Here is a 26,765-nt window from a genome sequence, read left to right on the forward strand (position 1 = left end):
CTCACAGCAAACAGAAACGAACCTGTGGCCAAAAAAAGATGCCAGGCGTCCAGCTCTAAAATGACATAAGAGCAAAGACAACTGAATGATTTGATTTGTTATTGCTGAAAGGAACACATTTTCATATTTGAATTTGTATAATTTTGACAGGATATATTTTTATGGAGAGCAAAATATTATAAGTTGTTTAAGGTTTGAGTTGATTTATTCAGGAATAATATTCCTGTCTGTTTTTACCATTCCTACCAAAGATATTTCTGTCGCACTAAATAAAAATTCCTTCTATTTGAAATTTAAATAGAACTTGAACAAATACGATAGTTCATAATATCCACGCAGACTTGCACGTAAGAGCGGGTGTCATCCGTTTTAACAAGCAGCTTATTGCACTGATACGAAATAGCTGTGTGTGTATATATGTAGATATGTATGTATATGTATATATATGTTTATATATGTGTGTGTGTATGTATATATATATATATATATATGTTTATGTGTGTGTGTGTGTAAATATATATATATGACAACACTCATCACTCACAACAGTGACAAAACAATTACATTGACAATCATGTTATGTTATTTTCAAAATGTTTCCTTTTCTTTTTCATTGCTTCTTTAACACACTACTTCTCCGCTGCGAAGCGCGGGTATTTTGCTAGTGTATATATATATGTATGTATATAAACTGCTCAAAAAAATTAAAGGAACACTTTGAAAAGACATCAGATCTCAATGGGAAAAAGAAATCCGCTTGGATATCTATACTGATATAGACTGGGTAATGTGTTAGGAACGAAAGGATGCCACATCGTTTGATGGAAATGAAAATGATCAACCTACAGAGCCCTGAATTCAAAGACGCCTAAAAATCGAGTGAAAAAATTGTGGCAGGCTAGTCCATTTTGCCAAAATTTAATTGCAGCAACTCAAAATTGTATGCAGCACTTTGTATGGACCCTGTGTTCTTGTATACATGCCTGACAAGATCGGTGCATGCTTCTAATGAGATGACAGATGGTGTTGTGGGGGATCTCCTCCCAGATCTGGACCAGGGCATCACTGAGCTCCTGGACAGTCTGAGGTGCAACCTGGTGGCTTTGGATGGACCAAAACATAATGTCCCAGAGGTGTTCTATTGGATTTAGGTCAGGAAAGTGTGGTGGCCAGTCAATGGTATCAATTACTTCATCCTCCAGGAACTGCCTGCATACTCTCACCACATGAGGCCAGGAATTGTCGTGCACTAGGAGCCACTGTACCAGCATAGGGTCTGACAATGGGTCCAAGGATTTGATCCTGATACCTAATGGCAGCCAAGGTGCCTTTGTCAAGCCTGTAGCGGTCTGTGTGACCCTCCATGGATATGCCTCCCCAGACAATTATTAACCCACCACCAAACTACTCATGCTGAATGATGTTACAGGCAGCATAATGTTCTCCATGGCTTCTCCAGACCCTCTCACTTCTGTCACGTGCTCAAGGTGAACCTGCTCTCATCTGTAAAAAGCACAGGGCACCAGTGGTGCATCTGCCAATTCTGGTATTCTATGGCTTAATGCCAATCGAGCTGCATGCTGCTGGGCAGTGAGCTAAGGGCCCATTAGAGGACATGGGGCCCTTGGGTCACCCTCATGAAGTCTTTCTGGTTGTTTGGTCAGAGACTTTCACACCAGTGGCCTGCTGGAGGTCATTTTGTAGGGCTCTGGCAGTGCTCATCCTGTTCCTCCTTGCCCAAAGGAGCAGATACTGGTCCTGCTGATGAGTTATGGACCTTCTATGGCCCTCTCCAGCTCTCCTAGAGTAACTGCTTGTCTCCTAGAATCTCCTCCATGCCCTTGAGACTGTGCAGGGAGACACAGCAAACCTTCTGGCAATGACACATATTGATGTGCCATTCTGGAGAAGTTGGACTACCTGTGCAACCTCTTTAGGGTCCAGGTATCGCCTCATGCTACCAGTAGTGACACTGACTGTAGCCAAATGTGAAACTAGTGAAAAACAGTCAGAAAAGATGAGGAGGGAAAAATGACAGTGGCCTCCACCTGTTAAACCATTCCTGTTTTGGGGGTCATCTCATTGTTGCCCCTCTAGTGCATCTGTTGTTAATTTCATTAACACCACAGCAGCTGAAACTGATTAACAACCCCTCTGCTACTTAACTGACCAGATTAATATCCCATAAGTTTCATTGACTTTATGCTATACTCTGATTAAAAAGTGTTCCTTTAATTCTTTTGAGCAGTGTATATATATATATATATATATATATATATATATATAAATAATATACACACACACACACACACAACATACATACATACATACATACATACAGTGGAACCTCGGTTAACGACCATAGTTCGTTCCAGAACTTTGGTCGTGAACCGAAGCAGTTTCCCCCATAGGATTGTATGTAAATACAATTAATCCATTTCAGACCGTACAAACTGTATGAATATATGTAAAGATTAAGCACAAATATAGTTAATTACACCATAGAATGCACAGTGTAATAGTAAACTAATGTGAAAACGTTGAATAACACTGACACAAAACACCCAGGCTCCGTGCTCACCTATAGGAGCTGGCTCGCTCGCGCTCCCTCCCTCCCTCCCTCAGCTACAGGAGCAGGCGGGCTGACGCGCTCTCTCTCTCTGTAGCGCACACACACACGCACACGCACACACACACCGTATCCTCCCCCCCATCCCTTCCCTGTCAGCTGCCCCCTCTCTCTCTGCGCTTGCTCGCTCACGCTCTCTAATCTCTCTGTAGCACTTGCTCGCGCAGCATTTTTTTTAAAATGAGTTTTTAAGCACAGCAGAAAAAAACGAACATTAAAACAAATCCGAAGTGCAGTGCATGCAAAAACTAACTCGCAAGCAACCAGAAAAGAAAGATTGTAGGAGATCACGCTATTAAACTTAAAGCCTAATCGCTGTAAACACTGTTTTTAAAATGGGTTTTAAGCACAGCGGATAAAAGGAACATTTGAAAAAAGAGAAAAGTAACATTGCAACAAATCGCGTTATGAACTGAAAAATTAACTTTTGAAAAATCCGTAATACAAAAACCACCAAGAAAACTAACCTTGCATGAGTCGAGTTCTGGCATGAAGTGTTTTCCTTCAGGTGTTTTCTCTCTTGTGATTTCCTGGGTTTCTGGTGCTTTTAGCTGGTAGGAGTGAAAGCCTCATGCAGCCATTCCAAAAACAAACTCCTTGTGACCCAATCCTTCGTGTTTGCGCCCCACATTACTGGCAGTCTGGCTTTGTTTACATTGTGCTGCTTGAAAGCACGAGGGTTCTCCGATTGGTAAATGAGTAAACTGGTAAACAGTTTTTCCACCTCTTGTAATTTCTTTACTTCGATTTCAATTTTCTTCAAAACTTTCTACACTTGCTTAGAAGTCAATGGAAGGAGAACAATGAACAGAGCTCTTGCAGCCACGCGGCTTGCTAGCTTGCTTTCTCTCTCGCTTTCTCTCTCAGCACGTACAGCCTGCAGATAGGCAGGCAAACACGTGCAGCAATCTCCTCCTCTCCCTCCCCAGCAGACACGGGGAATTGGGGGATGGTTGGCTTGAACTTACTGGCTGCAGATAGGCAGGCAAACAGTGCAGCAATCTCCTCCTCCTCCTCCTCCCCCTCCCCAGCAGGCACGTGCTCGCTCGCTCTTGCTCTCTCTCTCACTCTCTCTCAGCTCAGCACAACTCAGGCAGGCAGGCAAGGGAAACTGGCTTGTTCGTATACCGAGTGCGTGGTTGTAAACCGAGGCAAAAGTTTGGCGAGCTTTTTGGTCGTGAACCGAGTTGTACGTGAACCGGGACGTTCGTGAACCGAGGTTCCACTGTGTGTGTGTGTGTGTGTGTGTGTATATGTAGACTCAAACCCATTATGACAGCAGCAATCCAAGCTGTGAGAAAACAGTAAAAAGGAGGCGTGGCAGAGTCATGGTACATTTTCTGATTCAGCTAGACGAAACCAACTTCGTCACACTGCCGCCAAATACACAAAACAATTACTTTGACAATCATGTTACATTATTTTTAAAATGTTTCCTTTTCTTTTTCATAACTTCTTTAACACAGACATCGCTGCGAAGCGCGGGTATTTTGAGATATATATATATATATATATATATATATATATCACAGCAACACTCATAACAGTGACAAAACAATTACACTGAGAATCATGTTACGTTATTTTCAAAATGTTTCCTTTTGTTTCTCTTTCTTTCTTTAACACACTACTCCTCCGCTGCGAAGCGCGGGTATTCTGCTAGTGTATATATATATATATATATAATATATACAGATATCCCTCCCTGATCACTGGGGTTGCGTTCCAGAACACCCCCGCGATAGATGAAAATCCGTGAAGTAGAAACCAAATGTTTGTATTGTTATTTTTATGTTTAAGCCCTTATAAACTCTCCCACACTGTTAACATTATTAGAACCCTCTAGACATGAAATAACACCCTTTAGTCAAAAGTTTAAACTGTGCTCCATGACAAGACAGAGATGACAGTTCTTTCTCACAATTAAAAGAATGCAACCATATCTTCTCTTCAAAGGAGCGCCGTCAGGAGCAGAGAATGTCAGAGAGAGAGAGAGAGAGAGAGAGTGAGATAAAAGCAAACAATCAAAAATCAATTCGTGCTTTTAAGTATGCCGAAGCACCGCGATAAAGTGGCATTTTGTAGAAGAGCTTCCATATCCTCTAGGCAAACAGCCTCTCTGCTCACACCCCCTCCGTCAGGCACAGAGAATGTCAGAGAGGGTGAGAGAGAGAGAGAAAAGCAAACAATCAAGCACCGCGCGGGAAGCAAATCTTTTATCATTGAGGAGTTTTAGTTAATATGTAATACATGCTCTGATTGGGTAGCTTCTAAGCCATCTGCCAATAGCGTCCCTTGTATGAAATCAACTGGGCAAACAAACTGAGGAAGCATGTACCATAAATTAAAAGACCCATTGTCCCTAGAAATACGCGAACCAGCGAAAAATCCGTGATATATATTTAGATATGCTTACATTTAAAATCGAAGCGCGATATATATAATACAGATATTTTGGAATTACTTCAGTTGATTAAAATGGCACTTCTGAAAAGAAACATCACAGTCGAACTACCTATTGTTAACATATTGAATTGGAGCTAATAGAAGGACCTAAACTGGAAAAGTATATGCACATAGATTATACCATGGTTTATACCATAACCAAGGGTGGGGCATATGGCAAGAAATAAAACCTGCCTTTTTTTCTTTTTTTAAACTTATATAAGAATCACTATTTATGTTAATATTTAAAAATATAAATCACTTTCAGATATTCTTGAGGAAAAAATAACACAAAACGAATAGGTTGTCTACATTTTGCAAACTGAAAATGCAACTGTATCCCTCATAGAAAAAATAAAAAATATTCTTACTGTTAATGAGCAAAGGTGCATAATACAAAGTTCTTTCTGTGGCAACCTTTCTCTCTCTCTCTTCTAATTCCTATCATGTTTTTAGTAAAATTTTGCATTTCTCATTAGTTTGTTTGACATCTGATCTTCCATATCCAAACTAGTTCCAGACAACCAAGTTAATGTTATAGCCTTTCTTTGGAACAAGCTTATTCTTAAGAGAAGCACTGCTTATCATGTTTGACTGTACACACTTGACCAGCTGATCAAACTAAGGTGTTTGCTTGACTGTATAACTGTACTGCTTTTTTAATAAAAAAAACTCACTATTTTCATGTTTTAATACTGCTTTTAAACATTAATTCAAATTAAATTATTTAATCTAAAATCATCCCTACCATAAATCTGTGATTTTTTTTTTTTTTTTAATTCTACTGTGATGCAACTTTTTTCGCCATCCACCCATCTCTAACTGCAAGGCTTGCTGAGCTTTTCCTCAGAGTAGCACCAGTACTGCTGTTAAATTTGTGACAAAAACTTACAAATTCATGTCAGTCTTTCACAAACAAAACAAAAGAGAGAAGAGAATCTGCTTCCTCAAAAAAATGTTTATTCTAAAATGTTATTAAATAGTTCTTGCCAGGTTTTGAAAAAGGTTTGTACAGATCGTTTAAGTGATAATTTGATTTACTCCAATTTCAAATAGTATATGACATCAGTTACCCACTGACTTAAAAGAGGAGAGTTAGACTTTTCTTGCTGAACTGTAAGAATCCTATGTGCCAATAGTCTAGTAAAGGCAACTATAGTTTGTTTGTCCTTCTCCACTTTAAGCCCATTTGAAAGTATAACAAACACGGCTGTTAATGGATTAGGAGGGACTGTGACACAAAGGCTGTCTGAAAGGCATTTAAAGATTTAGGTCCAAAATGACATTCATTTGGTGCATGCCCAAAACATGTGGCCCAGTGAGGCTGGAACTTTATTGCAGTGTTCGCAAGTTGGATCTTGCCCTGGAAAGATTTTGGACAATTTAAAACGAGACAGATGTGCTAGATATATAATTTTAAGTTGAATAATTGTATGCTTTGCGCATATGGAGCTCGAGTGAATTCTTTGCATTGCTACCTTCCACTCCTTTTCTGAGATGTTGAGAGGGAGAGATCCTTTCCCCACTGTACTCTGGGATCTTTGAAAGAGAGGGACTATAAAATGGTTTTATATATTACGGAGATGCTGTCTGAGTCCTCAAGACTAATCAATATTGTTTCCAGCTTAGAGGTAGGTGGGAGGTGAGGAAAATTAAGCAGGTTTTGTTTAACAAAGTTTCTAATTTGAAGTTAGTGAAAGAAATGTGTTGGTGGAAAGTTAAATTTGGAGTGTAATTGTTCGTAGGATGCAGAGATGTTGTCTATTTACAGATCTCTAAGTGATTTCTGAATGTTTTCCAGACATTAAAAACTGTGCACGTTTGAGAGGTTGGAAAAAAGGTGGTTCTCGTGCAGAGGTGCCACAGATAATAACTTCTCTATCTTAAAATGCTTCCTACATTGGTTCCATTTTCGGAGTGAGTGAAGCACAATTGGGTTGTTAGTATATTGGCGATGACTTATACTTATTAGGGTACAAAGCAAGGAATATAAAGAAGTACTGCAGGGTTTTATTTCTTTTGTGGACTTGTGTATGCTCATCTATTTGTGTCCAGGTTTTTATAGCTTGTATATTTGCTGCCCAATAATAAAATTGAAAGTTAGTTAGAGCCATGCCACCTTTCGCCTTTGGTCTTTGTAGGGTCACCCTTTGGATACGTGAATGTTTTGAATTCCAAATAAATGAGGTTATGGTTTAATCTAATTTCTTAAAAAATGATTTATTAATGTATTTTGAAATGTTTTGAAATAAAAAAAGAAGCTTAGAAAGGATACTCATTTTAACAATGTTTTTCCAGCTAAAATGAGATGAAGGGTAGACCATCTATGCAAGTCTTGCTTACTTGTTTCTATACAGACAGCAACATTTTGTTGATAAAGAGCTTTATGTTTACTTGTGATGTTTACTGCTAGGTATTTAAACTGATCAACGATGATAAAATTGAAAGTGTCCAATCTAATTTTGTGTGCTTGAGAATTCACTGAAAAGTTCCAGTTTTATTCAAATTAATTTTGAGACCATACATCTTTTGAAATTCCATGCTGTTAGGACTGCAGGTACAGTATTTTGTGGATCTGATATATACAGTGCCATATCATCTGCAGATGGAGAAAGTCCATCTTTTATAATCCCCTTTATTCTCATAAGCATTTCAACAGTGAACTGCCAGTGGCTCAATGGCAATTGCAAAAGGCAGTGGTGACAAGGGGCATCCTGGTCTGGTACCATGTTCAAGTTTAAAGTAGTCTGAATTAATGTTGTTAATGCAAACTGAAGCTTCTGGACTGTTATACAGTAGTTTAATCCATGCACAAATGTTTGGGCCAAACACAAATTTCTCCAAAGTAGTGAAAAGGTAGTTCCATTCAACCATATCAAATGCTTTTTCTGCATCCAACAATAATAATATCTCCCATGTGTTAGACTTTATGGGTGAATATATTACATTAAACAGGCGTTGAAGATTGAAAGCTAAGTGTCTGCCTTTAATAAATCCAGTTTGGTCTTGTGATATTACCGAAGGAAGCACTTTCTCAGTCCTTCTAGCTAGGACTTTGGAGAGTATCTTAACATCATTATTCAGAAGTGAAATTGGTCAGTATGATGTACATTGTAATACATCCTTATTTTGTTTAGGAAAGATGGTAATTGATGGTTGGCGAAAAGTTTGAGGTAGAATTTTATTTTCCCCAGCTTCTGTAAATGTTGCTAATAAATGGAACGCTAGCTGAGTTGAGAATTTTCTATAAAATTTGGCAGGGTAGCCATCAGGGCCTGCTGCTTTCCCACTGTGAAGTGAGTTTATAGCATCTAGTAATTCTAGATGTGTCAGAGGTTTATCCAATTCCTCCACAGTGAGAGTATCTATTTGTGGTATTTGTAATGCATCCAGAAGTGCATTAGATTGTGTCTTGTCTTCTTTAAACTCAGTAGAATATAAGGTCTTATAGTAGTCTCTAAATGTGTGCATTATATTTTTATCGACAATGATTTTGTCTCCGTCTAGTTGGTGATTGCTGGGACTGCATTGCAAACTTCCTGCTTGAGGATTTGTTGAGCTAAGATCTTATTAGCTTTTTCTCCATGTTCATAGTAATGATTTCTTGGTTTAAAAATGAGTTATTCAGTTTCTTTAGTTATTAAATGGTTGAGTTCTGAATGCAGAGCCTGTCTTTTCCTATGAAGTGCCTCACTTGGACACCTGGCATGTTCTTGGTCTATTCTAGTAATTTCACTGATTTGCTCTGATACCTTCTTGGTTTCCAATCTATTTCTGTGGGAAAGATATGATGTGTTCTGGGTTTCCCAGAGTATTCCTGCAGCAACCTCTGAGGATGTATTTGTCTCTAAAAAGAAATCCCTTTGTTTGGATATAAATTCTGTACAGTTCTCGTCTGCTAATAAAAGTGGGTTAAGACGACATCTGCGAGATGAATAGATGAGTATGTGTAATTTTAGCTTCAAGATCAGTGGGTACGGTCGGAGATTACAATTGCTTTGTACTTGCAGGATTGTATCGTAGGCAAGAAATTTCTATCAACAAAGAAATAATCAGTTCTTGAATAGCAGTGATGCACTGATGAGTAGAAGGAATATGGTCTTGAGTTTGGGTTTAGAAAATTCCCGGGGTATGATAAATTGTGATCAGTTACAAATTGTGTAATTGTCTTTGCAGTGTTAGTTGTCATTGCCCCTGTGGCAGGAGACCGATCTAGGTCTGGATTTAAAACATAATTAAAAGTCCCCAGCCATTATAATTTTATGAGTGTTCACATTGGGAATTGATGCAAATACATTTTGGATGAAGTCATGAAGACCCTATCATCCACATTGGGTGAATAGATATTTGTTAAATTACCGATGACAAACATATATCACCCTTCAGGATCAGATACTACATTGTTCTATGTACTGTATAAGAATTCTATTCTAGTTTTCTTTGTAAAGCTGGAATGGAATAGTTGGTAAGTCCAGTCTCTGTGCAGCCAAAAATGATCCTTGCTTAATAACTGAGTCTCCTGTAAAAATACTATTTTAGCGTTTAGACCTTTTAGTTGAGAGAATACTTTTTTCTCTTTAATTTGTATTTCAGAGCTTTAACATTCCAGCTCACAAAGTTAACTGTTTGGTGATGAAGATCTTGCTTCTAAGTTTTTGCTGGTCTTAACTGATAAGACAGCTTTGACCTTAATTTCCAATTTTTCCATAGTTAATGTCATGATGCCTATTGTTACATTGGCACTTATAAGGATTAAAAGGCTAGATTAGAGATGGGTTGCTCTCTTTATCTCCCCCACTTTGCCACCCTTTGTGAGGGTGCCAAACTTCATTAAGTCCCAGTGCACTGACACACCTAGAGAGAGAGCACGTCCAAAACAAGCCCCCCTGCAGCAGAGGCATAGGAAGAATAAATCTGAGATATCTGTTGACAATTTAGTCCAGATACTATAAGCATAAAATATGATTTTAAACAATCTTGAGATAGTAAACCCTTGGGATGATGTTAAAAAAAATAGCCCTGGATAAGCATAGTAAGCCCTGATACAATAAACCAAGGGTATGATGTTAAATAGTCTCCTAAATTTTTTTTTTTTTTACCACATACATACATATACACATATAATTGTAATTAAAGCATAAACAAAAAGTGTCAGAGTAGGGAAAAGGATGTATAATTACAATACAAGTATCATGGCAAACAAATCAATCAGCCATATCTTATTTGCCATGTCATGGCAGGAATGCGATTCACGATCGTATTTTCAGAAAAGTGTCTGGATCAGTTTTCTTAGTTCTTTTCTGCTTCCACTGTAGAGGTCAAGATGTAATGCCTGCCTTGAATGTCCACTTTCAGTTTGGCAGGATACAAGAGGCTGTATCTGATCTCGGCTTCCTATAAGCCCTCTTTAATGTTGTAAAAAATGGCATGTTTAGGAGCTGTTTTGGGTGAGAAATCAGGGAAAATATGGATGTGGTTATTTTTAAATATAATCTCTTTGTCTGAGAAGTAGCATTATATGCAATGTAGATTGTAATTTTTCGAAACTCACGATAAGAGTCTTCGGTTTAGAGGTATTTGATCCCAGTATGTGGTAAGCTGCTGCTATCTCGGTGTCTGATTTGAATTCCTCTCCTGTTATTTTAGAGAATAGTTAAGCTATGAATTTCACTGGGTTTGGACTTTAACAATTCTCAGGGAGACCTTTGATTCTAATATTATTCCTTCTGCATCCATCTTCCAGTGCAGCAAGTCTGTGTCTGAGAACTTTATATTTGGAATTTGCAGCCATTGCTATTCTATTAGTGGTAGATGCCAATTGTTTGGCTGTTTCAACAGCTTAAGCGCTAAGTGCTCTCAGTTTATTCTCAAACTTAGATACATTTTCCTGTGTTTGTTCCTCAATTTTTTCTAGCATACCTTTGAAGGCAGCCTCAAAGCAATTTTTTACACGTTTTGCCTGGTCTTTAATATCCTGAAGCAGCTTTCCGTTTGTCTTGTGTATGTCCTTCATTTCCTTCCTTATATCATTTATTTCTTTCTTTATATCTCTCTTTAAATCACTGTTAAGCTCCTTTATGTCTTGAATGGTGGAGGTGGCCATTGCAGTGATCATTACCTTCAGTTCGGAGAGATCATTTTCGTGGTCCATGGGTGAAGTGGCAAGCAAGCCCAGTTAAAGATGGCTCACAAGGAGTAGATGACAGTGCTGAAGGCAAGGCCGTTTTCAGTTTCAATTAATCTTCTGGGATTGGCTAGCTGTCGTAACTTGGCTCACGTGCACATTTGCTCCCCCTTTTGCTCTTGGCTGGAGACGATGCAGCATGTCTGTTTCAGGTCAGTTTCTGAAAGGCCATACCTTGAGCTTGGACTTGATGCCTGTCTAGACTTGGATGAAGCTCTAGTTTTCTTTTCCGTTTGTTTCTGAGCCCCTTTACTGCCGCTCGTTGTTTATATATACTTGCATATACTGTAATTGAACCCTCTAGGGTTAATTAATACAGGATACCTTGGGATGATAAAGAATAAAGAGAAAAAATAACACTGCTGCTAATGGAGTTACGCTTCAGAAGTCCCTCTCCTGCAATGGAAGGAATTATTAATGATATTCAGGAAAAGATCCCAGTCATCCCACAGGAGAAAGAATTTCCAAGACTAAGCTCATGAAATTGTTTCTGGACAAAGGCAGAACCAAAACAAACAGTTGCATAAAGTATGACCAGAGCTTCCACCTTCAGCTAAAGTAATTTGAGTAGTGAAGTAGCATTGCACCTGCACTTTGTCAGCATGCCTGTGTCAATCAAACACAGGAAGATCTGCAGTCTTCTTGTGACTTTATTCTGTAGGGAGATAATTAAATAAATCAAGGCAAATAAAATTCTATGTGCCTTTTATATAAGTAACATATGAATGTTTTTTTTTAATATAAGGACCATCACAATACATAAACACAAACAGAACTTTGCAGTATACCTTGGCGAGCTCTATAAGCCCTGCTGTTTTGTTGAAGGACATGCATGTGGCAGATTCACTGGGAGGAAGACATCTAACCTCTTTGTGCATCCAAACGTTGCCATCTTTCACCTTTACACCTGGTGCAGCTGCATTGTTCTTATGTGTGACTGGACATTTCTTGCGGGGAGGGCTTATGTTCTCTTTCTCCGATGTAGAACCCTCCTCCTCACGTGAGTTCACCTCTGTTATAGCTAGTCTTTTTTTTTTTAAAACTAGCAGTGTCAGATTAGGGGGAGCGTGAATGAGAATAAAACTGAATAAAAAAAAAAAAAAAAGCTAACCTTTACAAGTACCATAAATTTACACTGGCTTTTACAGACTCGAATGGGTGTTTTTATTCTATAATAGTAACAAACAACCGTGACCACGTTTTTTTATGCAATCATTAGATTCAAATGTTAACAGTTCCCACACACCCAAGGACCATCCTTTCTACGTTTACGAAATGTGTACCTTTTGCAATGTACACACTTCTCTCTTTGCTGTGGTTCCTATTACACTGAAGTGGCTGGGGAAGCAGTGGTCTTAGAACAGAAGCTTGTCGATGATGCATCCTCTTTTGCTTTTTCCATCGCCTTTTCTTGTAAGAAGTGACGACAAGCTCCTCTGCAAGGTGAGCCATGAACACTCTTCTTTTTTTTCAGTGGCCCCGTGCATGACAGTACATGTGTGTTGATTGCCACCAAGTCAAGCATGTTATGGCACAAGCAATTGGCCACCTGCTTGCTCCTTCCGCACTGAATAAGCCCACGCCTTCTGGTGCACGATGTCAACGCAGCATCAGTCAAAAAAAGAAAGAGACAAATGTATGTGACATTTTGAAGAAATCATTTTTTGACCTGAATAGTACCAATCAGAAAACATTGTCACACTAATGCAATATTATTTGAAAACGAACAGCGTCAGATCAGGTGTAAATTTATGGCATTTCTAAAAGTTAGCTTTTTTTCCAGTCTTGTTCTCTTAGTCACGGTTACGCTCCCCCAATGTTTTCTGAAATGTACTATACAGGTCATTAAATGAATAATTCCAAATATTATATTTACCTATGTCTTTTTTTTTTTTTTGGTCAGTGCGGCTTTGACATCATGGACCACAAGGTGTATACTAATTCAACGTGAGCAGGAACACTCAATAAAACTGAATAAAAAAAAAATAAAATGACGGTGAGATACGAAGAAGGCTCACCAGTGTTTGTGTGTCAGCTTTTATCCATCCAGATCAGAGAATATCCAGTTCCATTGCCTCAAAACACCACTCACATCTACAGTTATTTCAAGACTCAAATAAAAAGTAACAGCGTTAGATCCCTTTGGGCTGAGTTTAAGGATTTGTTGTATGATTCGTGATCGTGACTGAGATAATCTTCTTTTGGCTGCTCCCGTTAGGTGTTGCCACAGCAGATCATCATCTTCCATATTTTTCTGTCCTCTGCATCTTGTTCTGTTCCACCCATCATCTGCATGTCCTCTCTCACCACATCCATAAACCTTCGCTTAGGCCGCCTTCTTCCCTGGCACCTCTATCCCTAGCATCCTCCTCCCAATATCCCCAGCATCTCTCCTCTGCACATGTCCAAACCAACGCAATTTCACCTCTCTGACTTTGTCTCCCAACCGTCCAACTTGAGCTGATCCTCTAATGTCCTCATTTCTAATCCTGTCTATCCTCGTCATACCCAGTGCAAATCTTAGCATCTTTAACTCTCCTACCTCCAGCTCTGTCTCCTGGTTTCTGGTCAGTGCCACCATCTCCAACCCATATAACATAGCTAGTCTCACTACCGTCCTGTAGACCTTCCCTTTCACTCTTGCTGATACCTGTCTGTCATAAATTACTCCTGACACTCTTCTCCACCCATTCCACCCTGCCTGCACTCTCTTCTTCACCTCTCTTCCATTATCCCCATTACTCTGTACTGTTGATCCCAAGTATTTAAACTCATTCACCTTTGCCAACTCTACTCCCTGTATCCTCGCCATTACACTGACCTTCCTCTCATTTACACACATGTATTCTGTCTTGTTCCTACTGACCTTCATTCCTCTCCTCTCTAGAGCATATCTCCACCTCTCCAGGGTCTCCTCAAACTGCTCCCTATAGCTACAGATCGCAATGTCATCAGCAAACATCATAGTCTACGGGCACTCCTGTCTAATCTCGTCTGTCAACCTGTCCATCACCATTGCAAATAAGAAAGGGCTCTGAGCTGATCCCTAATGTAATCCCACCTCAACATTGAATTCATCCGCCGCTCCTACCGCAGACCTTGCCACTGTCACACTTCCCTCGTTCATATCCTATACAACTCTTACGTACTTCTCTGCCACTCCCAACTTCCTCATACAATACCACAGCTCCTCTCGAGGCACCCTGTCATATGCTTTCTCCAGGTCCACAAAGACGCAAAGCAACTCCTTCTGATCTTCTCTAAACTTCTCCATCAACATCCTCAGAGCAAGCATTGCATCTGTGGTACTCTTTCTTGGCATGAAACCATACTGCTGCTCAGTAATGATCACCTCACTTCTTAACCTAGCTTCCACTACTCTTTCCCATAACTTCATGCTGTGGCTCATCAATTTTATTCCACTGTAGTAACTGCAGTCCTGCACATCCCCCTTATTCTTAAATATCGGCAGCAGTACACTTCTTCTCCACTCCTCAGGTATTCTCTCACTTTCCAAGATTCCATTAAACAATATGGTTAAAAACTCCACTGCCATCTCTCCTAAACACCTTTTCGCTTCCATAGGAATGTCATCTGGACCAACTGCCTTTCCATTTTTCATCCTCTTCATAGCTGTCCTTACTTCCTCCTTGCTAATCCGTTCCACTTCCTAATTCACTATCTCCACATCATCCAACCTCTTCTCTCTCTAGTTCTCTTCATTCATCAGCCTCTCAAAGTACTCTTTCCATCAGCTCAATGCACTCTCCTCGCTTGTGAGTACATTTCCATCTCTAATCTTTTTCACCCTAACCTGCTGCACATCTTTCCCAGCTCGGTCCCTTTGTCTAGCCAATCGGTACAGGTCCTTTTTTCCCTCCTTAGTGTCCAACCTGTCCTACAACTCGTACGCGTCCTTAACCTTCACCACCTCTCTCTTCACCTTGCGCCTTATCCCCTTGTACTCTTGTCTACTTTCTGCATCTCTCTGAGTATCCCACTTCTTCTTTGCCATCCTCTCTCTCTGTATACCCTGTATTTCCTTATTACACCACAGGTTTCCTTTCCCTCCTTCTTCTTTCCAGATGTCACGCCAAGCACCCTCCTTGCTGTTACCCTTACTGCATCTGCTGTAGTTTTCTAGCTGTCTGGTAACTCTTCACTGCCACCCAGTGTCTGTCTCACCTCCTCCCTAAACTCAACCTTGCAGTCTTCCTTTTTCAACTTCCACCATTTTTTTTTGGCTCTGCCCTCACTCTCTTCCTCTTCTTGATCTCCAACGTCCTCCTACAGACCACCATCCTATGCTGCTTAACTACATTTTCCCCTGCCACCACTTTGCAGTCTTCAATCTCCTTCAGATCAACTCTTCTGCATAGAATCGTGACTGAGACAATAAAAGTAAAAAAAAAAAAAAAACTTTTACAAGTTCTATAAATGTACACCAGCTGTTACAGACACACATCAAACGTATGTGTTTACTGTATATTATTATCAATAAGAGCAGCTCACTACTGAAAACGGTATAGGAGGCAGTTGTGATCGAACCGGGGACTCATGAGTACAAGTCAGCAATTCCTACAACAGCTTCTGTGGCATAGCAGTATCGTCCTTGAGCCTTTTGTGAAAGTGTTTATTTGACCTTTGGACTTCAGGCTTCACACATTATATAGTTCATGGCTACATTTTGTCATTTATTACTAAAATATGAAAAACTTCTGTTTTAACAATGTGTTTACACAGATTATTGTAGAAATGGAACACACATGAAATGCATGTGTTCCAAATAACGATCTATTATTTTCACTATACAACTCCCAACACTTCACTCCCAGATAATCAAGGAATGAGCTGGAAGAACTTTGTGCACGTTCTGCGACAGTGGGGTAGGATAAGCAGGCTGCTTATCTTTATCGGCACGTTTACAGGACAAAAGACGCTGACGGAGAGATGCGAAGGGATTTACACATTTTTTTTTTGTAGGCTCTGGTAATTCTATTGTTAATCCTTTAGTGGTTGGGGTTATACAGTCACTCTACTGACACTATCTGTCACTCATTTTTGTTAAGAACAGTTGCTTCTGTTAGCTGCAATTTCAGAATGTCATGCTCTTATAGCAGAAGATAAAATCCAGTTTCAGTAAGATTTGTCATTAGCAAGTTTCAATAAAACCTTTGAATTGGTTGGTGTTTTCTTGGCCTAAGTATTTGCTTGGCAAGAATTTGGCTTTAGGGCAGATCTCTTTGATGAGCCCTGCTGTATACCATTATATTATTGGTGCCATATGCACATAAGGTGCTCTATACCAGTGGTTCCCAAACTGTGGTACGTGGAGCCTTTTCAGGTGGTATGCATCGCGGTCTCTGAAATTTAATTTATCTGTGCAAAACCCTTTATGACAAGCTTGTTGTGAGAAAAAAAAACAATGAAACTGTTTAAATACAATAATATGTGGATTTCCAAATTTAGTGTGGTGTGAAATTTCGTCATCTGAATAAATAAAACCTATTATTCAAATCAGTATTTAGTTCATTTAACGCTACCATAATTCCGTTTCGCGGAAATCAGCTTCTACTTCACTGTTTGAGCTTTTGGTCACTAAATGAAAGCACAACGCTGACACTATTTAGTCTTCGGTAATTCTGCCTCACAGAAACCGCTCACGTTTGTTGTTATACGTGCACTGCTGCTGTATCGCATCATAGTCACTAGATCTAAAGCCGATACCATTTCGTCTTCGGTAACTGCGTCACATACAGGCCGAAGGCAGGATTTAGTTTCGGGGCGGAATTTATCAATTTTTGTACATACACACATTTTTCATTAATTTTATGCATAATTTCTTCCAATTCTTTAACTTTTATTCAGATTTCGGGGCGGTTTAGATCCGAACTCCCCCTATTACAGCTCTCCCTCCCTTTCAACAAGGTGCGGGTGGTACGCAACACAACTCACTTAACCTCAGGTGGTACTTGACATCCAAAAGTTTGGGAGCCCCAGCTCCATACAACAGTAACTTTTTTTTTTTTTTTTTTTCTTCTTCTTCATTGGTGTTCTTACCTGCTCCTGTTTTCTTCTTGTGTCAAGGTGTCTTCAGATAGATTGCTTTAACACTAGAATCCCGGAATCCTACGAAAAAACTTGTAATCCCAGGCCACCTTAAATTCCCTCACACGTTTTCATCAGTGTTATGTTTTGAAAATGTGTCAATCTGTACCGGCAACAGGCAGCCCTCCCATCCGCTCTGCTGACGCAGCTTTAGTCGTTCACAATGTTTTCCCAAGTCATGTCTGTTTATCTGGGTGTGAGTTGCCTTGAATTGTATAGGGTAAATAATATATCGTCATTTGGAACACATACATTTCATGTGTATTCTGTGTCTACATGAATCTGTGTAAATGTAGGATGATAGGAAATACATAACTAGAAAATAAACTTTATTCATGTTCTACTAATAATTGCAAAATGCTGATGTAAATTGTATAATGTGTGAAGACTGAAGTCTAAATATCAAATATACACTTCCACAAAAGACACATGTAAGCCCAAAATGTTGATGGGAAACTTGTCTGTGTGAAAGGCTGCTGATGAAGCATAGCTGGGAAGGAAGATGCCATTTTTTGTTAAATTGATTCTGTTTTTTGTTTGCTGAGATACTTCATCATACATTCTGTAATATGAAATGTTATGCATTTGTGCATTTTTAATGCAAAATATCTCGTTCTTTCAGGGAGATGATTGAACATTGCCTAAACTGCTATGGAGATCGGTATATAGATGCAGGTAAAAGTTACTTTTTAATTGTACAGTAAGGAATTAGAATTTTACTTTTTTATTGACAGACTTAAACACAGCAATGTAAGTATTTGTTAATTATCTGACATGATTTTATGATTTTAGTGATTTGAAAGTCAGATACATTGTGTTAGGTTAAGATGCTTAAAGGTTAAGGTTTTTATTTTTTTTTTTAATAAGTCAAAGGTATTTCTTAATACTGGTATATAGTGATTTGCCACATAAAATTAAGTACTAAAACAAAGCATATTTTATTAAAAAGTTACTAGCCTGCTTTTGTGTTTTATAATGGGACTAATTGATACTGGAGTGCTAATGTGAAAAAAAAATGTATAACTTGCCAAATATTTCCATTTTTCAGGCTAATATGTTATCAGGTATTGATACACGTTTTGAGATTGTACACATATTGCAAGACAATGTATCCATGTCATTTTAAGAAGAAAAACAAAAGCAAAATACTGTTATGTTTGAGATGTAGCCATTTTTAAAGGATATCAGCTGTGCGCTTTACTTCACTGCTAGTCGTCTTCTGCAGCAAGCTTTCCAGGGGCATGGGTTCACCTCAGGATTTCATCACCAAGTGCCGTTACTGACATTTTTGAATATTGATGGCCATAAGTGAATTGTTGTCGCTGTTCTGTAGAAACCTTGACAGTAATAACTAGGCTTGGGTAAAAATTATTTTTCCAATTAATTGTTATTTTTCATTTAAATGATTCAGTATTGATTTGTAAAGGCTTAACACCAATCTCATGAATCTCTATCTTGCTCAGTTATCTTGGCTTCTGATCCAGTAGATGTTACTAATGCACCTGTTAAGGCTTTCTATGGTAAAAACACTTTACTATCTTGCATAAAATGGCGTGTCTCATCAACTGATATCGAGTCATTTGACACTTCAATCAGATGTGGAAACTGGCTACGGATTCAAATAGTGCATCTGTAAAGAACAGCTGGATAAAAGCAAAGTGATGTGTAAGCTGTGCAACTCGGAGTTAAGCATTGTTGTAACACACCAAATTTGAGAGAACATTTATCCCAGCCTTATCTTGAAACATTGTCTCAGCTGACATCCAAATAGATAAAGCCTCAAAAATCTACACTGGAGGCTCCAAGCTTCCATTTAATTACGCACTTGCCCAAATAAAAATATAAAAAAAAAAAAATCCTAATCCCCGTTAAGAAGGACGAGGCAGACCAGAATTAAGGTAGAAAGATCTCAATTAACTGCTGAAAGTTGCAAAGGAAGGAGTCCTTGCAATGGCTTTGTAGAGCTAAATGTTTATTTGCAGACAAATATTTATGTGTGGTTTCTGAAACAGAACAAATACAATAACATAAAATAACTCACAAAATAAAGGCTAAAACAGGTAGTGCCCAAAAAGGTCAGTAGATGGCAGTAGAAATTAACAGAGCGCTATGACATGCTGTCGTTGGCAAAAGGCACTAAATAAAACTTACCAAATATATAATGCACTGTACAGACTCAGACAAATTATTACTTAAGCAACTATTACCAAGTCTGTTTTCTTGAAGCTCTTATATATTATTAAAGAAGCAACATTTCTGAATGTACTTATACAGTACTGTACTTAGAAGTCCAATGTTTCTGTAATAGTGATAGAAAGTCCAATAAACATTCCTTCTGTTTAAGAATGTGGCTAGCTGTACTGCTACGGTGGAAGAAGTTTGCAACGTGGCTCAGCGTTACAACGTGTCCCACCCCGCTGAGCAAGCGGTCAGTTGTTGGAAATTTCAGAGCAGTCTGCGATACCAAATTGAGTGTGCGCAGAAAGCAGCCAACGTGAAGTAGCTCCATAAGATGTACCGCATTGTTGTCTGCCACAGTGGCTAGTTCTTTGTCTCTTATGTTCCATTCACCTAAGGACACCGCTGTCAACAAACATCAGTTCTAGATCCTCATTTTAAAATTTTTCCTTTTTGTCTGAGGAAGAACTGCGAGGATGGATTAAGAACATTCATTATTTAAGAAGCAATATTTGATTCTATAATTTTATTCACAAAAAAATATAGATGTTTTATAATTTTGGTGAACTGGTGAATTTTAAATGAATGTAGTGATGTGAAAAAGCTTTTTTTCCCCATATAAAAGTACAATGATATTTTGTTCCACATCTTCCAAACACTGATGTTAATTGTTCATTACCAATTAAGTATTACTTCATGAATGTTATTCCATGCTTATGCATATGTAATGGAATCATGTACATAGCCACCCCTCAAATGGTACTGAAGTTTGTCGCATTATTTTAATGTTTTCTGTGCATGGTTAAGTAATCTCTTAAAAAAAACCCACCACTTTAAGTATATTAGAACATTAAAACAATCTAGACGAGAACAGACCATTCAGCACAACAAAGCTCGCCAGTCCTATCCACATATTTGGTCCAGAAAAACTTCAAGTCAAGTTTTGAAATTCCGTAAAGTCTTACTGTCTACCACGCTATTATCTTTATGTAAAGAAAAACTTCCTAATGTTTGTGCGAAATTTACCTTTAACAAGTATCCTACTGTGTCCCCGTGTTCTTGATAAACTTTTTTTAAAATAACAGTCTCAATCCGCTGTATTAATTCCCTTCATGATTTTAAACACTTCAATCATGTCACCACTTAATCTTCTTTTGCTTAAACTGTATAGACTCAGCTCTTTTAATCTTTCCTCATATTTCAACCCCTGTAGCCCTGGAATCAGGCTAGTTACTCTTCTCTGGACCTTTTTCTAGTTCTCCATTTTGTAGCCTAGAGACCAATCAGTGCACGCCAATTCAATCAAGATAAAATCAATATTGAATCGAATTGGGACATTGTGATTCAAAATCAATTCCAGACATCAGCGCCAATACCCAGCCCCAATAATAAATGAAAAGTCACAAATCGCTCACATTCTTTCACTATACATTAGCTTATTTTGTTCTTTTGTGAGTTGTCATTTCTCCTCCCATGATTCCTACAGTAAGAACACCAGTGAACAAAAATGTATCCTTTCTTCAAGAAAGTATTACGAAGAATCTTTGGTAAAGTTTATAATTTCCAGCTAACTTTGGTTGTCACAAGCATGCCTTTGAAATGCAGAATGCATTTTTTGGACAAACAGGTTTTCAACAGTTTGTTTTTTTTTTTTTTATATTGGAACCCTGATACCCATTAGCTGAAATATTAAACACAAGAGCAGGCTAGTTATTTTTTAAACTTTTTAAAATACGCTCCACTTTAATATTACTTGGTCTTGATGATTATTACTGTTTTGCATAGTGCTGATCTGGGTGATTTTTTTAAAAAAAAAAAAAAAGGAAAATTGAACTTTACCAATTAATTTAATAAAATTAGATAAATAACAATCAAATTAGTAAGGTAACAAATCATAAATAACAATAAACAAAAATAAAAAATTATTTTAAACTAAAAGTTTCTCTAAATAAAAAAGATGTAATAAAAGTTAAAATATGATTCTTACAAACATAAGGAAAAATAATATACAGTACCTAAATTTCAGTTGCACCAGCAGTCTTTTTTTATTTTATTTTAGAAAAGAACATCATTATAATGGCATACTACTCCGTCAAACAAATAACAAATTAAGATATACTTCAAAATCATTTCAAAGGAAATAAAAATGCAAAGGGAAAAAAGGCAAAACCAAGATTCGACCCCTGCCCAAGAGAAAGAAGAGGAATACAAGCTGATAAACCCATCTAACTTTTTTAATTATAGTGGAACAATTAATAACACAAGAGAGTCAATCACAGGATTAACATGTTTCTTCTAAAACTATATTAATAAATTCTTGCTATTTTTTTTTTTTAAGTTTTGAATATCTCTTCTGGGAGAATTTTTTAATTTGAAATAAAATAGAACATCACTTACCCTTTTAGTTGTAGAAGGTGGGTAGGGATTCTTCTAACTAACTAATATACTAATAATAAGTCTGTGTGCTACTATTGTGGTATAGGCTATTCGTATTGATTTATGACTAGGCACTTTAATTAGAATTTTAGCACATTCTGAAAACATATGGACCAGTGATACAGGAGCTAGATGGCAACTCTTACAAGTTGGTTCTTACCCTGGATACATTTTAGACAATTTTAAACAAGTTATATTTGATCCATGAAAGATTTTTAGTTTAACAAATGCTTGATGAATATAACTCAAGTATATTCATTGTATGGCCGAGTTCCACCTCTTGTCTGAAATGCTAAGTGAAATGGCCCTTTCCCAACTGTGCCCTAGGATTGCTGAAGAGTATCTTCGTTGAAATATTTTTAAGTATTGTTGTATATAGCCTCTGGGGTGGATATGAGTGTGAAATTTGGAAATTCAGGTAGGTTTCTTTTAACAAAATTTCTATTTTTTATACTAAAGAAATATAAAGAAAGTATATAAATAGGAAACTTACATTTGAAGTGCAATTGCATGTGAGACGTAAATACGTTGACTGCAAAAGGATCTCTGTCTTAATACTAGTGTTTTCTATAGGTTAAATGCTGAGTAGGTTTGAGGTTGAAAAGGGATAATTGTATATAGATGCAATAGATTAAAGGTTCTCTACCTTGAAATGCATCCTACATTGGTTCCATATTTTAAGTATTTATTGGAGAACTGTTATGCTGGTAAAGTGAATGCTAGTATTGACCAATGAAGCACAGAGCAGGGATTACAAAGATTAAAAAAAAAAATGTTTTCCATTATAAGCCTGCTGGTGTATTTTCATGAATTTACAAGGTTTTATAGTATTTGGCACTCCATAGTAAAATTGAAAGTAAGAAAGTACAATAGCAAATTTTGCTTTAGATTTTTTGTATACAGTACTTACATTTTGAATGCCAGATGTTAGAACTGAGTCTAATTTCTTAAACAATTATTTCTGATTTATATAGGGAACTCTGGAATAAATATAGTAGCTTAAGGAGGATATTCATTTTGACAGCATTAATGCTCTCTGCTAAGGTTTAGCATCTTTTTTTTAAATCTTATTAAAAATATATTTATTATGATATTTATCCCCAGATATTTAAATTGTTTAGATAATGTGAACAAATAGCTAAGCAAACTTGTATGATGTGCTGAAGAATTCAGTGGGAAAAGGGCATATTTACTCAAATTAATTTTGAATCCTTAAGGGTAATGGTAGAGGTCATTGTTGATCTGATATATACTGCTCAAAAGAATTAAAGGAACACTTTTTAATCAGAGTATAGCATAAAGTCAATGAAACTTATGGGATATTAATCTGGTCAGTTAAGTAGCAGAAGGGTTTGTTAATCAGTTTCAGCTGCTGTGGTGTTCATGAAATTAACAACAGATGCACTAGAGGGGCAACAATGAGATGACCCCCAAAACAGGAATGGTTTAACAGGTGGAAGCCACTGACATTTTTCCCTCCTCATCTTTTCTGACTGTTTCTTCACTAGTTTTTCATTTGGCTACAGTCAGTGTCACTACTGGTAGCATGAGGCGATACCTGCACCCTACAGAGGTTGCACAGGTAGTCCAACTTCTCCAGGATGGCACATCAATACATGCCATTGCCAGAAGGTTTGCTGTGTCTCCCTGCACAGTCTCAAGGGCATGGAGGAGATTCTAGGAGACAAGCAGTTACTCTAGGAGAGCTGGAGAGGGCCATAGAAGGTCCATAACCCATCCGCAGGACCAGTATCTGCTCCTTTGGGCAAGGAGGAACAGGATGAGCACTGCCAGAGCCCTACAAAATGACCTCCAGCAGGCCACTGGTGTGAATGTCTCTGACCAAACAACCAGAAAGACTTCATGAGGGTGACCCAAGGGCCCCATGTCCTCTAATGGGCCCTGAATCACTGCCCAGCAGCATGCAGCTCGATTGGCATTCGCCATAGAATACCAGAATAGACAGATGCACCACTGGTGCCCTGTGCTTTTTACAGATGCGAGCAGGTTCACCCTGAGCACATGACAGAAGTGAAAGGGTCTGGAGAAGCCATGGAGAACATTATGCTGCCTGTAACATCATTCAGCATGAGCAGTTTGATGGTGGGTTAATGATTGTCTGGGGAGGCATATCCATGGAGGGTCACACAGACCGCTACAGGCTTGACAAAGGCACCTTGGCTGCCATTAGGTATCAGGATGAAATCCTTGGACCCATTGTCAGACCCTATGCTGGTACAGTGGCTCCTGGTGCACGACAATTCCTGGCCTCATGTGGTGAGAGTATGCAGGCAGTTCCTGAAGGATGAAAGAATTGATACCATTGACTGGCCACCACACTTTCCTGACCTAAATCCAATAGAACACCTCTGGGACATTATGTTTTGGTCCATCCAATGCCACCAGGTTGCTCCTCAGACAGTCCAGGAGCTCAGTGATGCCCTGGTCCAGATCTGGGAGGAGATCCCCCACAACACCATCTGTCATCTCATTACCGATGCACCGATGTTGTCAGGCATGTATACAAGAACACAGGGGCCATACAAAGTGCTGCGTACAATTTTGAGTTGCTGCAATTAAATTTTGGCAAAATGGACTAGCCTGCCACATAATTTTTTCACTCTGATTTTTGGGGCGTCTTTGAATTCAGGGCTCTGTAGGTTGATCATTTTCATTTCCATCAAACGATGTGGCATCCTTTCGTTCCTAACACATTACCCAGTCTATATCAGTATAGATATCCAGGAGGATTTCTTTTTCCCGTTGAGATCTGATGTGTTTTCAAAGTGTTCCTTTAATTTTTTTGAGCAGTTTATAAAGCACCATATTCTGCATATAGTAATATATTGTTTTTGAGTCCTTCTCTTATAATCTCCTTTATCTCTGGTTCCTTTCTGAGTCCATCTCTAATATTCCCATGGTTTCACCCAGTGATGAACAGCCGATTGTTCAATGGGTATTGCAAAAAGCTTTGGTGATGGTAAGCTGTCCTTGTCAAGTACAGAGTTCTTGATTTTATTACAGACTGGGGCTTCTGGACTAGTATGAAGTAATCTAATCCCCATGGATAGATTGGAGCCAAACCTGAATTGTTGCTTTATAGCAGGTTTTACCAGTCAACTCTATCAAAAGCTTCTTCTGCATCAAAAGATGGTAAGACTTCTGGTGAGTCAGATTTTGTAGCTGAGTGTATTACTTTAAACAGGCTCTGAAGAGTTGAAGTACAGTGTCTACCTTTAGTAAATCTAGTTTAGTCTTGTGGTATTATTGAGGGAAGAACTTTCTCAATCCTTCTAACTATGAATTTTGCTAGTATTTTAACTTCATTATTCATGAGTGACATTGCTCTGCATGATGCATATAGACAAGTGTCTGTTTGGAAAGATGGTAAGTAATCTTGGCAAAACATTTTCTCAAGCTTCTAATTTGTTGTTAATAATAATGGAGCTTAAATTATTTTTTTAGTAAGATTCCACTGGATAGCCATCTGGGCCTGTACTTTCCCACTCTGACTTTGGCATCCTCTAATTCTAAAAGTGTCAAATGTTTATTAAGTTATTCTGCACTTTGAAAATTGTTGTGCTATTTAGATTTTGTCAAAACATTTTCGTTAAACTCAAACAAATATAAGGATTTATATTACTCCTTACACATGTAAGTTATATTTTTATGCACCCTGATTTTTTTTTTCCAGTTCCTTTGCTAACTTCAGCTGTTTAATTGCGGACTTCCTAGTCATGATTTGTTAAATTAAGTTAAAATCTTATTAGTTTTCTTTCCATGTTCATAATAGTGATATGATTAGGGCTGGGTGGTAGCACTGCTATGCTAATTTGATTTTGATTCACAATGTCCCAATTCGATATAGATTTTATCTTGATTGAATTAGTGTCCACTGGTATATTTGTAGTGTTGGCTTTTTTTTAGAGATTACTTAACCATGCATAGAGAACATTAACATAATGAGACAAATTTCAGTAACACTTTATTTGAAGTGTGTCAACATAGTAAATTCATAACATATTCATAAGCATGGAATGACATTTAAGAAGCAATACTTGATTAGTAATATAACAGTCAACATCAGCATTTGCAAGATATCGAACAAAATATCACTACTCTTTTTAAAAAAAAAAAATAATAATAATTTAACTAACCTATCTATTGCCCCATTAGAGTTCTCAAATATTATGTATGTATATTTTAATACAATACAGTGGAATCTGCTTTATTAAACATCTTATCTCCTGTGAATAATCTCTTGTATATATTTCTTTTCTGGTTCGTCCTGCTTCCACCTCAAAACCTGTATTACTATTCGTCCCCTTCCAAACCCCTCCCCATGCTGCCAGCGGCTCCTCTTCAAAACCGGTCCCACCAACATGCAGCCGACACGGCATTTCTCGCCAAAGTTCTGAAGTACACTTACAAAATAAAGCCAACTCTGCATGCAGCGAAAATGTACTTCTCCAGCTAGATTCCATGCTCCGAACCATCAAACCCTTCGCTAAGTCATACAAACACATGCATGAAATCGTTCAGTCCAATCCAACAGCATCTATACAAATGCTTTTCGAGGTAAATCCTAGGCAAGATTTACGACGATACAATGCCCCGACATATCACACCAATGTTGCAGCGATTTTCGTCGGAGAAGATGGCGAACCGCCTGCCGAATGGGACACTTGCATCTGTCCCATAGGCAACTCCTGTAAACAGATTTCCACACTCAACATGAATTGCAATCCTATGGTTTACCCACTTTTTTATTCCCTTACGGAGACA

The 26,765-nt window shown here is 38.1% G+C and overlaps 1 protein-coding gene across 1 annotated transcript in view; it reads left to right on the top strand.

The window, feature by feature from the left end:
• dscc1 (DNA replication and sister chromatid cohesion 1) overlaps window positions 1-26,765 on the top strand; it is a 163,241-nt gene that overhangs the window by 53,680 nt on the left and 82,796 nt on the right. The window contains exon 6 of the mRNA XM_039736970.1: window positions 17,989-18,041. Within this exon, the coding sequence (XP_039592904.1) occupies window positions 17,989-18,041 (53 nt within the window). The remainder of the gene's footprint in view (window positions 1-17,988; window positions 18,042-26,765) is intronic.

The sequence above is a fragment of the Polypterus senegalus genome, chromosome 15 (genome assembly GCF_016835505.1).
Source record: "Polypterus senegalus isolate Bchr_013 chromosome 15, ASM1683550v1, whole genome shotgun sequence".
NCBI lineage: Eukaryota > Metazoa > Chordata > Cladistia > Polypteriformes > Polypteridae > Polypterus > Polypterus senegalus.